We start from the raw sequence: 18,275 nt of genomic DNA, 5'->3' as shown, positions 1-18,275 counted from the left end.
AAGTAAGTTATAAAAGGAGTTTTCTGAAGATATAATTGATTTTTGTTGTTGGTTGTTTGCCTTATGATGATCACCGACTGGAGGTCATAGTTCACTGTCATTTTTACTTATGGCTACATCACTTGTGATATCCATGTAAGTTCATGTAATTACAGTATAGGCAGGTATTGTTATGTAAACTGTTACAGCTTACATCATAGAAATTGTGGGGCAACTTGGGAGAAAACTTGCAAAACTGATGTGTGCAACTACCACAGCAAAGCCAGTGTGTTTGTAATTGTGTAGACTTTTACACAGCGGTCACTGAAAACAAGACATAGATTGAATGTTTCAGCTGAACCCTCTCTCTTACTCTCTCGTTCCTCTTTATCGCTTTCTCTCTCAGGGTGGCTGTCACCCGCTCTAAAGACATCCCACTATTCGGCCCGCTGTTCCCTAAGGGCGCCCGATTCCCTCGCTCGCCTGCCTTCAGAGACTTCCTGCTGGCGAAGGCGGTGAATGCCGAGAACGCCGCGGAGAAGTCAGAGAAGTTCCGCTCCATGGCCACCCGCACGCGGCAGGAGTACCTGAAGGACCTGGCCGAAAACTACGTCACCACCACGCCCATCGACTCCTCCACCAAGTTCCCCCTGCTCTCCCTGGGAGGCAAGCGCAAAGACAAGCTGAAGGGCGCCAAAGGAGCCGAGCTGCACAGCGCCGGGGCGCTGGTGTGGGCCGTGATGGTCAACAGCGGAGATGAAGGGGAGATGGGAGAGCACCGGCTCCCCTGTCTCCTTGGGGTGTCGGCCGAATCGGTGGTGCTGATCGAGAGGTACACGCGGAGGGTGGTGTTTAACTGCTCCTGCCGCGATGTCATCGGCTGGAAGGCGATAACAGAGACTAAGGAGGGTGGGCCGTGCTTGGATATCTTCTACGAGCGCGGGGAGTCGGTGTCAATCAGTGTGATGGAGAACCAGGCGGAGGATATACGAGAGGTGGTGCAGAGACTCGAGGTGGGACACTTTCTTTCACTGCTGGTTTGAAATGAACCCATATGACTGTTTTGCAATGGCTGTTTTACACCTCTGATTTCTGTCTTTCACCTTCTCATCCGTAGTTGGTGACCCGGGGCTGCGAGGCGCTGGAGGTCACCCCCCTGCGCGACGGCGTGGGCCAGCCTGGCTTCCTGATGAGCGAGGAGGGCTTTGTGACCGAGCTGCAGCGGTTCTGCTACGCCGAGAGCGGAGGTCTGCAGCTGTGGGCTCGAGTGGTGCGGCTGTGCGGCCACTCCCTTGTCCACCTGGGTCCGGACGAGAGGACCAGGCTGCTCCGCACCGCGCACAAGATCCACATCACTGTCATCCCACCGGACGAGAACGGCAAGCCTCGCAGGTCAGGAAGAGGCTGGCGGATTGGTGGAGAGAGGAAGGGGTGGTGGGAGACAGTGGAGAACGCTAATGAAGGGAGGGTCAGGTCATCAGGCTTGAGGGGGAGAACAGACAAGAAAGAGTGGAGAAGGGGCTCATGGGAAACAGCAGGCTGCGGAAGGTGAAGAGTGATGCCGATGAGGGGGTGAGAGAGAGGTTAACAGGAGATAAGGGGGAGGGGTTAGTGGGGCAAATTAATTCAGAAAACAAGGGAGGTGCCATTCTGGGGTCACAGCTCACTCTATTGTTTATGATGGGCTGCAGTCCGTGTCACACCAGCTGGCTAACAACCAATCAATCCCTCTAATAACCCTTAATTACACTAGCGCAGGTACTGGCTATTACCAGCAGCCTTTCCATTCCCCTATGTCAGTGAGATGGACCAAAAAAAGCTGGAGCCTGGTGTAGACAGAACTGTTGAAATAAAACCAATATTGAACCGGACACTACTGCAACATTTCAAAGCTGGTGGCAGAAACATCCTCAGAGAACTCCCCTTGTTTATTTTTATTTTAGCCCTGACATGCTTGTTCTGCGACAACAAAGCGTGGATTGTCACAAAGTTGTCATATTTTTTGATAGGTAGTGGTGGCTCTTGGATTTCAAAGGAATACAGTGGATGCTAAGACAAATATAGCGCTTTTATTTCCATCTCATCTGCATTGCTCCGTTTCTTCTCTAGAAGGCTGTATGACTCAATGGTGCAATGATAACACACTGGATGGAAAAGGGAAGCTTGACTGGTTTCTTCCTAATGAGTATATTGACGTTTTATGTCCGCAGGAGTTTCTCGGAGCTGTACCAGAAAGCCATCAAGGATGCGGAGTGTAAGCCGGGCGAGGGCCAGTCTGGAGAGGCCTGGGTGCTGGACGAGAAGGAGGAGGAGGAGATGCAGGAGGATGAGCAGACGCCGGGCGAAGTCAACGAGGCCGATGTGACGGAGGTGCAGGTGGAGGGGGGAGAGGGTGAGGACCAGCTATCTGAAAAAGGGCAGAGTGAGAGGGGCCAGAGCTCACTCCTCTCCCCACCCAGCCTACCTTTGTTACGGGCCACTTCTCTGCAGGACCACCCCGCCAACCCGATGCAGGAGTGTAACCCTTCCCAGCTCACACGCAGCTACTCTCTGGAGAGAGAGCCCCCCTTCAGGGACGCATGTGATGGGTATGTGTCCCTCCGACTGTTACACATGCCTCTGTCCATGACGTCCATTTCGAGAAATGGATGTCAAGAAATACAGCTTTGCTAGATATTATAATCCATCCAAATACTTCTGGAACCCTGAAATGGGTACACCATGAGCTAAAAGCGCTATAGCTCTTTAACTATTCATCCAACATGGCTGAAAATATCCCCAAATTGCAGCTGACAGACTGCAATTTAATCTCATAGTCAGTGTGTCACTTTTCCTCCAAAGCAAAAGAATGGAGTGTAGAGACAGGACATCGAGCAATGTGTCGCTCTTCAAATACTTATGGAGCTTCCGCGTATCATTTTTGTCACGTGAAAACTTCAAAACAAAATTTTGGTGATTTTGATGTTTTAACTTCAGTTGAAGGATCATATGCTGCTCTATGGGTTGAGAAATTCTATGACCCTTGTGTTTGTGAAACCTTTATCAAAACCAAGTAGATAAACTCAAAAATACATGGTTGTCAATGTATAAACAAGGCTGTTTTTCTTAATTTCTGAAAAGTTGACATTTTGGAGATATGAGGATTTCACCCAACAGGGATATTTTGGAGTGGGTGGGGTGTGTTTTTAGGACTATAATACATGACAAGAAACAAAACAAGAAAGCACAATTGGTTCAATTAAACAATTTCCTACATTATTATCTACTTTTTACATCATTTCCTCATCCTCTTGAGGTTTTTTGGTGGTCTCCGGTTGCCTTCTGTATACACCTAAAGCCTTTACACTGACAGCCAATGATCTGAGATGCCACCTGTTCTTCACAGAGAAAGACTTCTAGCTACCAAACTCCAATATGGAGAAGATGCTTAAAAAAAGACAGAGTTGTAAACAATAGAAAACACATACGCAAACGCAGTAGGACTTGTATTACACCCAAATGTATCTGCTTTGCAAAATAATATACTGTAAGTGCACTGATATGTGTAGCACCAAGAACTGCAAAAAACCCACTTCAAGAGGAGGAAATAGTGCATAGAGTAAATATTCATGAGGAACTCTGCTGCACACCAAGATGAATTTGGCTGATTTTTATTTCAGGTTCAAGCAAAGTAGATCTGAATTATTTGACTGAACAGCGTCAGATTTGTTGTTTTCATGGATTTCATGGTTTTTGTGAGCGCAGAATAGCAAACTTCAATCAGGCCAAATCTAAGCAATCCTGGAGATTACAGTACTTGACTAAGTGCTCCAGTTCCTGTTTTGACCTCTGGATTGGATAAAAAAAAAATGTCACGAAGCATCAACGGCAGATTTGCTTTGTATTCCCCCTCCCTCCATCTATCCCTCCCTGGCTGACAGGCACGTGTACGACAACGTGGGGCTGAAGTTGGAGCAACACATCTATGAAAACCCCGGGGAGCTGAGGGACGCCACACCTGATCTCATCCTGGCCGTCAAACCCAAGGTGCCCCTGGAGGACGAGCAGGTGACAAACGGAGGCAAAAGGAGGACATCTGAGTGGTTTCTCCCTAACGGTCCTTCACCTCTCTGACAGCGTTGTGCTTCCCCTCTATCTGTGTGTCTTTCTAGTTCTTGGGGGCCGAGTTTGGCGAGGAGAAAGCCTCGGCGAGCGACTCCCCTCTGTCCTCTTCCCGGTTGTCCTGTCTAGACCGAGCAGAAAGAAATTCACGGGCCCTAAGCCTTCATAACTCCATCACCAAGAGTGAGTACTCCCCTATTCTCTCTGATTTATTTTTATTATACACACTGCAAAAATATCCATCGTAACAAGTCATTTAGTCATTCAATTTTTTAGAATCAAGTGTCATTTTCTTGGTAGTAGTGCAGTGATCTGACTTGTTTCAAGATACTGACACTCATTTCTAGAAAATTCCTGAAAGTGAGACTGCATCTCACCCCACTGGCAGAAATTTTCTCGTTTTACGAAAAATAAGATTTGAATATGAGAATATGAGACTAAATTACGTTATGTAAGTTACGTTTTTCGCAGTGCAGTGAAAAGCATTTTTAAAAATATACACAATATACAACACTTCAATATGGATTATTCCCGCAGTCAAAGGTGTATCCTTTACCAAGAGAAACGGCAGCAGCACACACCCACAAAAGAATGAAACTGTAAGAGGATAGTCAAGAGAACAAAGAGCAGGCTTGGATATTATGACCCTGATCATGGACTCAAAACAAAATCTCCTTTAGCAGACTTTGTGCCCCAGAACAGCTGACGCGGCCGCTCCAACGATGCCGAAATGGAACAATTACAAGTGTTTGTAAATTGTCTCTGCCTTATTTGAGCCTCAAAATCCCTTTTTAGCTTCCAGATCCTTTCTCCGTTAAACCCCTCTCCTCATTATCCTCCCTTTGCCCTCCCTCGCATCCCCTTTGTCCCGCTTCTTTCATCTCCGCTGCCCCCTATTCCGCCAATCTAATATCACCCCTGCTCTGCTGCCACCCCCTACCAGGGCGAGGATAAAAGGGGGACAGATGGGTGGTGGGAGGGGTGGAGTTTTAGGCAGCCCCAAATCAAGGAGCCCCTCTTACGCCATCTGCTCCCTCTCTGCTGAGACGATGGGACTCATCATCTAACCTCCATAGGAGCACGCTCACTCATCATCTCATCAAATTCTTCTGCTTTTTGAGGGGGCGGCCCCCAATGCCTCTGATTGTTTTTATCTTACATTCATTCACAGGGTGTCTGAGAAAATGTGTCACATCCTCTTCAACTGAATTATAAAGTTCAAGGCCTTGAGGGGTCTTGGTGGAAAATCATCGTCTTTCAGTCTTACATAGAATTTCCAAGACCTTAAAATTATTAAGCAATTAGCAGGTATTTTTGTTTTAGCAAAAAATAAACCAACATTGGGTTATTCGGATAATATTTTGCTTGGTTTTTTTTTGTGCACTACTTTCTTTTTTATGAGCAAATTCCATTTTTACAGGGGGTTACAGACATTAAACTAAACAATATTCAAACAAAAATTATACAATAACCACAACAACGCACCAGAAAGGTGTAAAAGTCAACACGGCTCAATTTATAAGATGATTTCCCACCTGCTACTTGTGTCCTAGTGAGAAATCCTATAGCTTATTCACTTCAGTCTACTGTCATCTTTTCCCTTTAATTTTAATGGTGAAATTGAAATTGAGTTAAATTCCATCCTAACTGGTGTCAAAAAGATCTTAAAAAGTCAGAAATGTAACTTAGTGAAACCTGCAGGCACACTGCATCCATAAAGAGACATTTTCAAAGGCAACTCTCCTCCCCATCCCTGTGTCTTCTGTGACTTTGTCCCTCAATCTGACCAGCATTATAACAGCAGCATCCCCCAGTGGCGGCTCTTTGTTACTGTTGAACCAGCACATTATGAGAGAATGAATTTGGCTGCTCATAAAATCTGCAATCCCCACTGTGTTGCTGTCCCAAGTACATTAAACTCATTTGCTGCTACATCATTTTTTTATGAAACCAAGTTAAATCCCGGCCGCTCCCTTCTCTCTCTCTCTCTTTCTGTCTCTCTCTCTCTCTCAGTTCTTTCAGAGACGACAGATTCTTCTGAAGAAGAGTGGCAGTCCATCGCTGATCTGGCCACCGCCTGCCGCAGTATCCTGGAGGCTTTGTCACGAGAGGGTGAGACCTCTTTACTTATAGACCTCACTCATATGTACGTATAATATAATGTAAAATAGGGCAGTGCAGTGGCTCAGTGGTTCGCCCAATTGCCTCACAGCAAGAAGGACCCGGGTTCGACTTTGCATGTTCTGCCTGTGTTCCTGTGGGTTTCCTCCCACAGTCCAAAGACATGCGAGTCAGGTGGATTGGAGACTCTAAATTGTCCAAAGGTGTGTCTGTCTATCTATGTTCAACCTGTGGTGGACTGGCAACTTGTCCTGGAAGCCCCCTCGAGAACAAAATGAATCAATTACATATACACTACCAGTCAAAAGTTTGGACACACACATTTTTCTTTATTTTTTACTATTTTTCACATTTTAGAATAATAGTAAAGACATAAAAACTATGAAATAACACAAATGGAATTATGCAGTGACCAAATGCAGTGACTATCTTATATTTTAGATTCTTTAAAGTAGCCGCCCTTTGCCTTAAGGGAAAGGCAAAGGCCTTGGAAAGAAATTCATACATTAGGCATCAACTTCACTATTAATATTTGTCTACAAAACAGATTTCAAACATTTAAGCATAAGCCTTTAGATCAAAATGACTTCAAGATAATGAAAAACGTAGTACATTCAATCAGATGTGTCCAAACTTTTGACTGGTAGTGTATATGTGAAATTATGCCCAAGTAAAAGTAAATGAATAAATAATAGGATCTATTTTCTATCTCTGGGTTAAATACAGAGATGGGTATTGAGTAGATGGAGGGATGGAGGACCGCTGTCAGGACTCATTGTGGCAGGACTCTCTGGATTACTCTATATTTTATATTGGGGTGGAGTTTAAATATCTCTTCTTTGCCTCTCTCATCCTTTCCTTTGGTTGGTTCCTTTGGTATTGTAAGTATGGCTGTTTTAACTGGTAAAGCAGTAATTTGGATGATGTGTCTTTATCACAGACCGCAAAGCCGCAGACGGCTCCCAAGCAGGAGCTGACCAGACAGACGGCAAGCTGAAAGACATGAAAGACAGGTGGGTTGCCACACGGTACATACATACTTAGCCACATAATATAGACTGAGGCTGGATCAACTAGACCGTTCAGTGTGTCAGTAGTATAGTTAGCCCCGTGGCTTTCTGTCTGAATCATCTCACACATCCCTTCACTCAACTCTCAAACTCAGCAACTCCTTTATTCTCTTCCCTATTATTTAGACTCTACACACAATACCCGTCTGTTTGAGTCAGTGTGACGGCTTTTCTCTCTCTGTCTCCCTTATGCAGCCCTCTCAGTGACTCAGTGACACGCATATGTGCACATATGCATCTATACATGCACACAATGTCTGACTCACTGTCATGGTATCTTTCCCTACAACTTACTCCCCGTCCCTCTTGTCTGTCTTTCACAATCCTTCTTGTTCATTGATTCCCCCATTGCTCTCATAACACATAAAACCCACAGAAATGTTCAGGTTATCGTCTTAAGTTATCGTTTTAAGTTTTCCTACAGTCCATGATTACTATTTCAACATTAAGTTTCTTAGACCATCCCATGATGGATGGATCCATCTAGCAAGTTAAATGCTTGCTAAAAAACAAAAAAAAACAGTAGTATTTTGAGTTAGTCACCACTGGTTAGTGTCTGTTTGTGACATGAACTCATCGCAAGAATAGACTTGTGGTGAAAAGAAATGTTTCTTATGGTCAAGATTAAAATTGTGTAAGGATCTAATTATAACTTCAGCATGTGTTTATTTTGGTAGAAATGTGACCAGTAGTTGATTATGATCATTCATATTCACATGTACATTGTTTTTCTGCTAGCAGATGCCCGCTGAAATCTGTGATGAAGAGAAGAACTCGGATTAGCTCATATACATGGACTCAACTCTTGCTAATCATAATGGAAAACAAATCAAAAATTGCCAACTTGTTTAAAGATTTTAATTTCTGTCCTCATTAACTCAAAACAGTTATTTCTCTCGCTAAGGCTTTTCCGTATTTAACTGGACTGTTAACACCATTGGACTGACATGCACAAATGATCTTTAAAGCAGCCAAATTGGATAAAGTATATGACCATCATTAATCATTAAACTTAAAAATACACAATTGGGTCCATATATTTTGATGAAGATGCCATGTTGTTCCCTAATTACATTGTCATGCTTTTCAAGTCATTGGAAGACGAGCTGTGCGTGGCTTTATGGGGTGTGTAGTCAACATGGATAACACTGCTGACATCAGAGAAGAAAGGCATCATGGGACGACTATGGTCACTCAGAATTGATGTGCTTATCAGCAATAGCAATGAAATTGATCTCTAAGTATTACAGGTTTCATTATTGTCAGCAGGGACTGTATCTTTCTCCCACCAATCAAGAAAATTGAAAAGTGCGCTCTTACATTAGATGAAGGAAGGTATAATCACCCGAGGAGAGAGTTGAACTGACTTCATCAACTTTTTTACAAAAGGAATAAGTGGAAGTGAAAAGACAGCTGACACCAGTGAAGTGTCTTCAAAAAAATGTAGAACTTCATCTTGGTGATTTTTCAAAAGACTTTTTTGCCAGCGTTAGGGCTTCATTTCCCACTGGGACCACGCAGGTTAAAAATGAACGCACTTGTGGTGCTGTTAGGCACTTTGGATAAAAATGTTCACCAAATTGCATATGTGAAATGCATTTATGTTTAATTGGACACCAAATCATCTAGCCACCAAACCTATAGAAAACCGCAAATGTCTTTTGACTAAGTGTCACTGCATAATTCCTTTGCAGTGACTCTCCAGGCCACCTAGAGGAGAAGGTATCTCAGCTGGAGGCCATGCTGAAGAGCCTGCAAGATGACCTACAAAAGGTAGTTGCCATTCATGAATGACATTTCTTCTTTCTCTGTAGTAATGTTTTCATTGAGCTCTATGGGAAAATCAGTAGTTAGAAGAAACTTTAAGTTGGTTGTGGTTATCTTGAAGCCTTGTAGCTGGAGCATGATGATTTGTAGCTGGATTGCTGCTGCAGACTCTTGTTTACTTGTGTACAAATCCTCCCATGCATGCACCCATTTCAAGTCAAGTGTAGTCACAGCTGAATCTTTACAGAGACACACTGACATGCAAAAAGGCTGAGACTAATAACATTAAAGGCATCAGTTTGCTAGTTTATAGCATGGGGAGTTATGGATACGGATTTGATAATCTGTTATTTGATAAATATTGCATATATGCTGAAATTTTTTTAATTTTGCACTCTTTCATACTAAACATATTTCAGATTTTTGTTCTATTCGAGTATCATACATAATTTTCATTCATTTTTTCTTTGTTGCAGTAAGCTCTATTGCTACTACCTGCTGCTATTGTCGACACCCTCCTTAATGCTGTAATCCACACCTTTTCATACTTTCATCTATACATTTCTGAATATGTTCCAATGTTGAAACTGTCGGTTGCCTATATTAATTTAACCCCCATTTGCTATATTCTTGTTTATATTATATATATATATATATATATATATATATATATATATATATATATATATCTTTTCTTTGCTGTATCCTATTGCTATTTGATTTTTTCTTTTCTTGTCTTATCTTATCTTATAGGGGTTACATTTACTGTATAAGTCATTATATATGGGGAATCTTCAACTTCTTCAAAAGTTAAAAATGACTACTCTCGAATACAGTCTTATTCTGTCCAAATACTTTTGGTAGCCCGACATGGCCGGACCATGTACAAAAGGACTGTAGTTCTTTAACTGTTTATTCAGCCTGTCTGAATATACCCTCAATGGAAAGCAGCCAATTTGACCTTTAACCTCAGACAGTGTGTCATTTCTAATCCAAAGTTAGAGTTAGTTACTTACTTTAGAGTATAGAGGCAAAGCATCAAACTATGTGTTTCTTTCCAAATACTTACAAAGCTCAGTGCATGACTTTCCTACAACCTTAGACCATTCATATTGTTAAACATGACTTTCTTCCCATGATATAAACCAGCAAATACAAAACTTGGAGCTGCCATTTTAGTTAAATGAGCATATGTAGTAGTTCAATTCCAATAGATGGCTGTCATGTATATTTCTCATTTACATGTCAGAGACTGTGTCCATGCCTACTGTCCATAGCTCTACATATGAATGAAAAAAATCATTATTCCACTCAATGACATAGTAGGTTTTCTGTTTTGTTAAGTTTTGCATTGTGTGTTTTATTCTTCCCCACTGCAGTCTTGTGTGCCGCTCTACAGTGTATGTGCTGTTTTATTTCAAACCCCCGCGTCGATGTGCAGCCGCTAGCTCGCCTACTTAAAGCTTTACTTATACCACACTTTACCCCTCACTCCACTTTTGTTTTGTGCTAATATCTCCAGGAGAAAGAGGACAAGGCGGTGCTGCAGGCCGAGGTGCAGAGCCTCAGGCAGAACAACCAGCGGCTGCAGGAGGAGTCCCAGAGCACCGTGGCCCGCCTCATCAAAGTCACTGAGCTGCTGTGCAACGTCAACAAGCCCTGTTAGCTTCTTCACAGTACACACACACACACACACACGCTCATACACACACAGACACACACACAAACATAGACATGCAAAACACATAATCTCATTGCACACTCAGTACACTTATTTTGTACAAATGAATTTGCAGTCGTCGTTTCAAATGCAAACAGTCGGACACACACACCCATGTCCTCTACAATCTGTGTATTATCACAGCCTCTATACCGAATCCTGGACCTGCCTGTTGGTGAAGGAGTATGCAAATCAACTCACAGAAGAACCATGACAGACTTTTTCAACAACATCACACGACCTTCGTAGACTGACCAATGCGCAGCACTCAGGCTGCCGTGTTGGTGTGCTATGCTCAGAGTGCTTCTTTGTGTGTGTGTGTGTGTGTGTGTGTACAGTATGTGCGCCTGCGTGTGTGAGTGTGTGTGCGCGAGTGCGTGCGCACATGCGTGCCTGCGTGCGTATGTGTGCATCTCTTACCTTGCTTCAAATACTTGACAAGTCGGGCTGAATAGCACTTGCATAAAACGTGGCAATTAAGATTGAGAGACACTGTATAGCATGTTTGGTGGTGTCTTATTTGAAATGACCAAAAGTGTATATATTTCACCTATAATGTATGTGAACAGTAGTATCCCTATCCTCTCTGCCAAACCCGTAGTTGCAATGTTCTGAGTATGGTTCTGCCTTGCACCGTTAGTGTGGAAGGCCTTGGAATAAAACACAAAAAGAAAAAGGGAAAACGACAATGACAAGCCTGTAGGCAGCCTTCTACTTCAAAAGATGTAATGATGCTGACTGACTAGCCTCACTGTTACTGTATGTAGGGACATCATTCTCTGCCCTCTTCACTTCTCAGTAGTACTGTATTTAGGAAATTGTGGACTCAGTTTAAGAGAGGGAGAGAGGATTTCACAGCCCCCATAACTGACAGAGATGCAAACTGGAAAATTACTGAAAGAAATGACTGAAAGGGAATTGTAACAAAATGAACGGAGCGACTCGTTCCTCTTGCAAGTGTTTCATTCAGAGTATTGAAGGGATGCTGAAAGGGTCATACCTCTCCTGAAGACACAGACAATGACAGGAAAGAACTGCTTCAGCTTCCTTCCATGATTGCCTGTAGCCGTTTTCTTCTAACCTCACTATTGTAGCAGCCATACTGTAGAAGTACTCCTCCTGCTGGCCTGAACCACAAAATGCCATTAGGCAGCTTTTCTTTCAGCTGGCAAAATAGCTTTAGGTGTCTGAATAAAACACCTTAAACGAATAGCGAAATACAGACTATTGTATTTAAATATGTTTTGTGTTCGGCGGATGTCTACAGTGACTATTTTGGGTAATTGTTTAGTATGGCTTATGAGTGGTAGCGTTAAGGACAATAGGTGAGGGCTTACCATTCCACCCTATTGTGTGTTTCTGTGTGTTTCTGTGTTGTTCTTGCACTTTTTTTTTGTTGTATAATCAGCATTGGACAGGGCACATACTTTATTTAGCCTGCTCCAGGTTGTGTCTTGCTTGAAATAAGAAAGTGGATTTGATCTCATCCCCTCACACCACCTTACCTCACCTTCATGTCCACTGCTGACGGCGCCAATAACAATGTGTGTTCAGAGGCGAGGGGCTGCTTCTCCTGCCGGACTGCGACGCCAGTGCCAACTAACGCCCAGGCAGCTCTCCTGAATCAAATCAATCAATGGAACTGACTCAATCACACACACAAGACTAAAACTCCCAACTTTAAACTCCAATCTCCAACGAAAGGGATGCCAAACGTTCGCCAGTCGCCCAGACTCTCAACGCCCTTGTTTCTTGTATACACTCTTTATCTTCCTCTTGTAATTTTATTTTAGAGTCACTGTGAATACCTGGTACCAGCATATTAAGATACAGTATATTCAGATTAAATTATGAATCTAAACTTTATCGATATGTGAAGATATGTACAGCTAAACTGTTCCATGTTACTTAGTGCATTGGGTTGTGTATGCCCTCTTTTGCAGGATGATTATGCAGACGAGTGTAATTGTGGCCATGCAGGCTGTTTCATCTACTGTACATGCTGAAGCCTCATGACTTACAGGGAGACGTGGTATGAGAAGACCTGTTTTACTGTGTCTTGTATAGTTATTTAGATTGTAGGAGGTTGGTCAAGCATGAGAATGTGCCAAGCAACTTCCAAGCTCCCTTCTGTATGTGTGTATGTATAAAAAATGTAACTTATTAATCATGCAAATGTGGACTTTCTTGTAGCTGTTTAAATTTGAGGGAAGCAAAGAGAAAACGTGAAATAGAGCAAAAAGTTATAAACTTTTGTTTTTTGTAGAAAACAAACAACCACCATAAGACATAACAAAATATTTCAACAATGTTGTTTGCAAATAGATTTTCTTGGTTAAAGTGACTATGGTTGTTATTATCATTCTGGTATTGAGCTATTTCATGTATAGCTCTTACATTAACATTTAATAAGGTCTTAAACACCATTAGGTACGCCTTAATGAGTGAAACTCTTCAGAGTGGATGGTAAAAACTGGTCATACTGGACTAGTCATACTGGTGTAATGTGAAGGCTTATTTCTGACTTTGTGCCTACCTGAAAATGTAATGTATGTTAACCAGCTTAGTGATCTCATCTCATTGTCTTTGGTTGCACTTACTGAGGTTTTCTGACAGAGGCTGGTGTAGGATTTGTGGTGGACCTCCATAAGATCTGGTCTTTCATCCACTATGTAAGGAAAAAGCAGTTGCGTGACATGAGCCAACAGGAAAGGAAAAATTAGATGTGATTTTTTTTTTTTTTTTGGATCATAAGCATTATGAAGGTTTACAGCTCAATCAGTACCACCGATTGTTAAAGAAGCAAACCAACAAACATATGATTTTTAAAAGTGAATTAAAAAGGAAAAAGTTGCTTAACACGACTCGAATTGAAATCAAGCTTAAATTGAAATGAATGTGTTGAATGGCATAAGGTCTCACTAAGGGATAATTATTTTGGTTTGTAAATATTTTAAAATGAATGAATTTTAGAAAGAAAATTCCAACAAAGATTCAACAAAAACAAGTATGTGGCTTAATGACCTAAATGAGGACATGGGAGAAAGAATCAGTCATAATTTAGGCATTACATACTAGCCTAATGTTTAATAAGGTTGACTTAATCTGGAAATACAACAATCCCAATCTGGTCTCTAACCTCATATCTCCTCAAAAAAATAATACAGACAATACTGTTTTTTTTTGTCAAAGTGAAAAATGGCCCAAACACAGATAAACTTGGGAGATTTATGAAACTTAATTGCTGTAAGATATGCTGGAATGACTGTGGGTGTAATTGCTCATAGGAAAAACAACTCAAAAAAGCAAAAGTTGGAATCCAAGTGAAAGTTGGGTATTTATCTTCTATGATTCAGACACCGACAGACCTGTCAGTAGCCACCGAGAACATGGCGCTTCACAAAATGGGATTACTGTCACAGAACGTTGCTAGTGTTTGGATTGGTTCCACCGTGAGTTGTTCCAAAATTAGATTCCAATAAAAATTTAAAAAAAATAAACTCCATTAAACGATGTAAACAGACCTCTGTAAAACACAGTTAAGTGAGAATAGTTGTGGTGGAAAAGGCTTTCAATGGCACTAACTTACTCTAAACTTCTCTGTGGAGCGTATTTATGGCGTTTTGGGAGCAACTTGTGGGGGAGCTGTTATTGCATGTTTATGCGTGCTAGCCCTGCTTTGCTAGCCTGAAGAGGGCTAAAGCCAGAGTCATGCTGTTTGATGCGCATCAGATCACAATTTTCTCTGTGGGAACCAGCAGGCTCCCAGACATGCAAACAAAACATGCAGTATATGTCTAAAAGTCATTTAATATATCCTTACAATCACTACAATTATACTGTAAGTGAAATAGCATACGTAAGCAGCTTAAAAAAAACAGTCAATCTCCTGAAATGGGCAAGTGAGAAAAATGTTTTGGTAGTTAAACAAATGGGAATGACTACACTTGAGGTACTTTACCTGGTTTATTGAACTGACAGGCCAAGTGGATTGATCTGAATTTAATTCTTGTGCTGCATTTACACTGCAGCATAAAATCTCCATATTCTGTTTTTTTCCCTCACAAGTGACAAAGATTTGAGGTTTACTAATCAGTGTGAACAGCAAAACTCCAGCATCAGCATGGAGGACAACAAGACAACGGAAAGAAAGCAAAATAGCTGACTTGATTGGTATTTGGAGAGGCGCCTCAATTCAGTCAAAACTCAAAGGCACATACCATAACCAAAATTTGTTTATACAAGAAAAAAAGAAAAAGAATAAAGAAGGAAAGAAAAAAATAGATTGATCAAAGAGTGGTAAAGTAAATGGAAACCACCCAAATACAAGCTATTTTTGATCACTGGACAGCAGGCCTCTAAAGATCAATATTTTCTGACCCGGAGCTCTGAGAAAACAGTCGGGCCACCGGGAAAATGGCAATGTCAAGCTCTGAACTGATGCAACTACAAGCCACTACTAACACTAGCTGTTACTACATATGTTAGCTAGTTCGCAAATCAGATGTGTTAACAACAGGACAGTGAGAGTTACCATACTGGTGCCCAATTATAGACACCCTTGGGCCCAGTGGTCCTCAATCCTCAGGACCCAGAACCCTGCTGGTTTCACTCCAGCCGTCTAATCAGGGACTATTTACACCTGGGATGCAAAGTGAATGCAATTAACTCCAATTAACTAGCTGGTAGGAAAGAAAACCAGCAGGATTAAGAATTAAGAATTGGGCCAAATCTGGACACACATACCTTTTTTTTTTTGCTCAAATACATATATGTATGATTACGTCACTTGCCTTTTGGCAGGAAGCTTCAAAAAGTCTGGAAAAAGACTGGAAACCGCATCAAAGAGTGTGTCTGAAATTGGCCACCAGTATGTTAGGTAAGCAGATACTATAGCAATAGCTAGATGACACCTAAAATAGAATTTATCAGCTGTATCAGTGATGAAATGATAAGTTCCTAGTTAAAAACAGTGCAGAAATGAACCATATCTAATCAACTCTTGAGGCTGACAAGTTGTATGTTTAGAAAATAGACAGTTCACAGCTGTTACTGCCCAACAGTTACCGCCCTCCACTTTGGTTTGTTATGCCACCTGAAAGCCGTTTAGCACATTTGTTCATATTCAGCTGCACATTAATTGCCTCCTTGGTGATAATAAAGCTCACGCACTGTTGAGCATTCACTCAACAAAGGTCTACTTATTTTTTTAGCCAACATTATCCCTACTACTGACTAATTATAATAATAAAGAGCAAAGTTATACAACATACTGTAAAATAAAAGGAACAAGCAAACAAATCTACAAACGATTAGCAACGATAAAGGGAGGTGTGAAGTGTAAAATCCCATGTAACAGGAAAAACTTGTATTGAGTATTGACCTGCTTTAAGTTACTATAGCTTGGGCTGAGTTGTTTCACTGGAAAAAGATTATTCCTAATTTCGAACACTAGAGCATGGTGACAACGTATCTCATAGTTATTCATGTCATGTTAAAATATCCTATTCTACATACAGTAGGTGAAGTGAAAATGTGTGTATTAATATGTTTTGACAGGTTAGAAATTGTTTTCTCCTAAAACAGTGGTGAGTAAATCTGGTAGACGGTAAGAGCTAGCAGTCGTTAGCTAGCGAGCTGCTACTAGCATACTGAGTAAGGCCCAGTTTCCCAAAAGAACCATCAATGACATCATCACATCCTACTGACTTACAATAGATTTATGCAAGAAGAAGCCAGTCACAGTACCTATTTTATCCTTAAGTTCAGTGGAGACAATCAGTCCTTCCTGTCAATCTCAGAGTTTAGTGTCAGCAGGACTTCTGGTGTGGAAATAATGACCTTTTAAAACCCATTTGCAGTGAAGACGTGGCACACCATTATCTATCAAGGTGTGCGGTTACAAGCCTGTGTTATTAACTTCCCACAGGAAAATGAGAAATGCCAGCAAAGCAACAATGGAACTAGCCTACTTCAGATGAGACAGTTAAGAATAACAGTTATTCTTAGCACTGACAATATCAAGTGTCCAAACTTATTTAGGATTTTTGCCCCGCAAGTTAATATTGATTTGATTCCTAATTCTGTTGATTGAGCAAATGTAATTGTAAAATCATAATCACACATCATCATGATTGATTATTACTCATTCTTAAACCATACACTTTTATAAGATACAACTGTAACTTCATTCTGTGTCTTCATATTAATAAAAAAACGGCTAATTTTACAAATAAGGCCTCTCACAGGAGGTCTACTAATCTTATCTGCTCTTTTGCCCCTTTACCAACTTCCACGTGATTGTCAGCTGTTCATCATGTCACCGTTTCATGCTTGTTTGCCATCAAGTTCACTCAACAACCAACACTTAAATGCTGATGGACGTTTAGGGTGTCATTGCAACATAGGGCCGCAGTGTAATGTGTGTTCTTCAAGTACTGTCACATCAGCGCCACAGCAAAGATACCTTTGATAACATATAACATCTTTACTTGGGATTCTGTGCCAAAATACATAAGATAAAACCAGCCTGTAGACACACACAAACACATATAGAGACAACCCAATTTAAAACAGTGTGGAATAATGTTAAGATGCATATTCCTGTCTCCCTGTGAACTGATACAGCGTGAGGTAAGACAAATAGGTTTTCCACGGCTTGTTCCACAATCATAATAAAGCACGACAACATAATACAAACATTTCCCAGGACCCTGTCCTCTGGAAAGCTTTCCTAAACACCAGCGGCAGAGAAGCTCTTTATCTTCCTTGCCCTGACACCTGGAGGAGAGCTGACGACAACAATGCACTGGCCTATGTCTTTATTTGGGGTTGGAGCGCGGGCCTGAGTCTTCACTAGGGGCCATGTGTCAGACACAGCTCAAGGGCTTAACGCCAGTTTGACTCATCCGTGTTCTGTAAATACAGAGGGCATGTGCTGTTGTGTGTGTGTGTGTGTGTGTGTGTGTGTGTGTGTGTATGTGTGTGTGTCGGTGTGTTTAGACTCCTGATCCACAGAGTTGTGTATTATATTTTAAATCGCCAGGCCATTGTTGCCCCATGAAAAACAAGTATAGGCCTGGCATGGTTTTCTGTCATAGATGAAACTTATACTAAGTCAGATTTCATAGGCTTGATCAATAACAAGTATCTGCAGAGGAAAAAAATATATAGCTAAGTACTTTATTCAAGAGCTCTTATGTTTTGAGATAGACCTACTGGTAGCATTACTTTACCTTACTTTACTTAACGTGAAGTTATATTGTACTTAACTAGAGTTTTTAAATTTTAGGGAACTTCATTCTTTTGTTTCACTGCATTTTGAACAAATTATCATTCTTTCTCCTCCCAAGTTGCTGTGAAAAAAAACATGCAAATTGTTAATAAAAGTATTGCAGTTTAGATTTCAAGCCATGCAAGTCACTGAGAAACTAATCAGAGTGACTGTGGAACTGAAGCGCCAAGCCTTTCAGCTTAACCTTTGGAGTTTAATATCATGAATATGTAATCTTTGCTGG

The 18,275-nt window shown here is 41.4% G+C and overlaps 1 protein-coding gene across 3 annotated transcripts in view; it reads left to right on the top strand.

Moving 5' to 3' along the window:
* Positions 1-13,598, top strand: part of sipa1 (signal-induced proliferation-associated 1) — a 35,757-nt gene extending 22,159 nt beyond the window's left edge. For 2 of the 3 annotated variants that reach the window (XM_071532384.1, XM_071532386.1), the window contains exons 8-16: positions 386-992; positions 1,097-1,371; positions 2,190-2,567; positions 3,900-4,026; positions 4,131-4,263; positions 6,094-6,192; positions 7,142-7,214; positions 8,966-9,044; positions 10,561-13,598. In XM_071532384.1, the coding sequence (XP_071388485.1) occupies positions 386-992; positions 1,097-1,371; positions 2,190-2,567; positions 3,900-4,026; positions 4,131-4,263; positions 6,094-6,192; positions 7,142-7,214; positions 8,966-9,044; positions 10,561-10,704 (1,915 nt within the window). In that variant the 3' untranslated portion in view covers positions 10,705-13,598. The remainder of the gene's footprint in view (positions 1-385; positions 993-1,096; positions 1,372-2,189; positions 2,568-3,899; positions 4,027-4,130; positions 4,264-6,093; positions 6,193-7,141; positions 7,215-8,965; positions 9,045-10,560) is intronic. The other variant, XM_071532387.1, reaches the window with a different exon arrangement.
* The last annotated feature ends 4,677 nt before the right edge of the window (positions 13,599-18,275 follow it).

Source organism: Centroberyx affinis, unplaced genomic scaffold (genome assembly GCF_046629955.1).
Source record: "Centroberyx affinis isolate AG114_WGS23_722 - 3 ecotype Tasmania unplaced genomic scaffold, CSIRO-AGI_Caff_v1 ptg002187l_1, whole genome shotgun sequence".
Taxonomy (NCBI): Eukaryota; Metazoa; Chordata; class Actinopteri; order Beryciformes; family Berycidae; genus Centroberyx; species Centroberyx affinis.
This window is presented reverse-complemented; position numbering and strand designations above follow the sequence as displayed.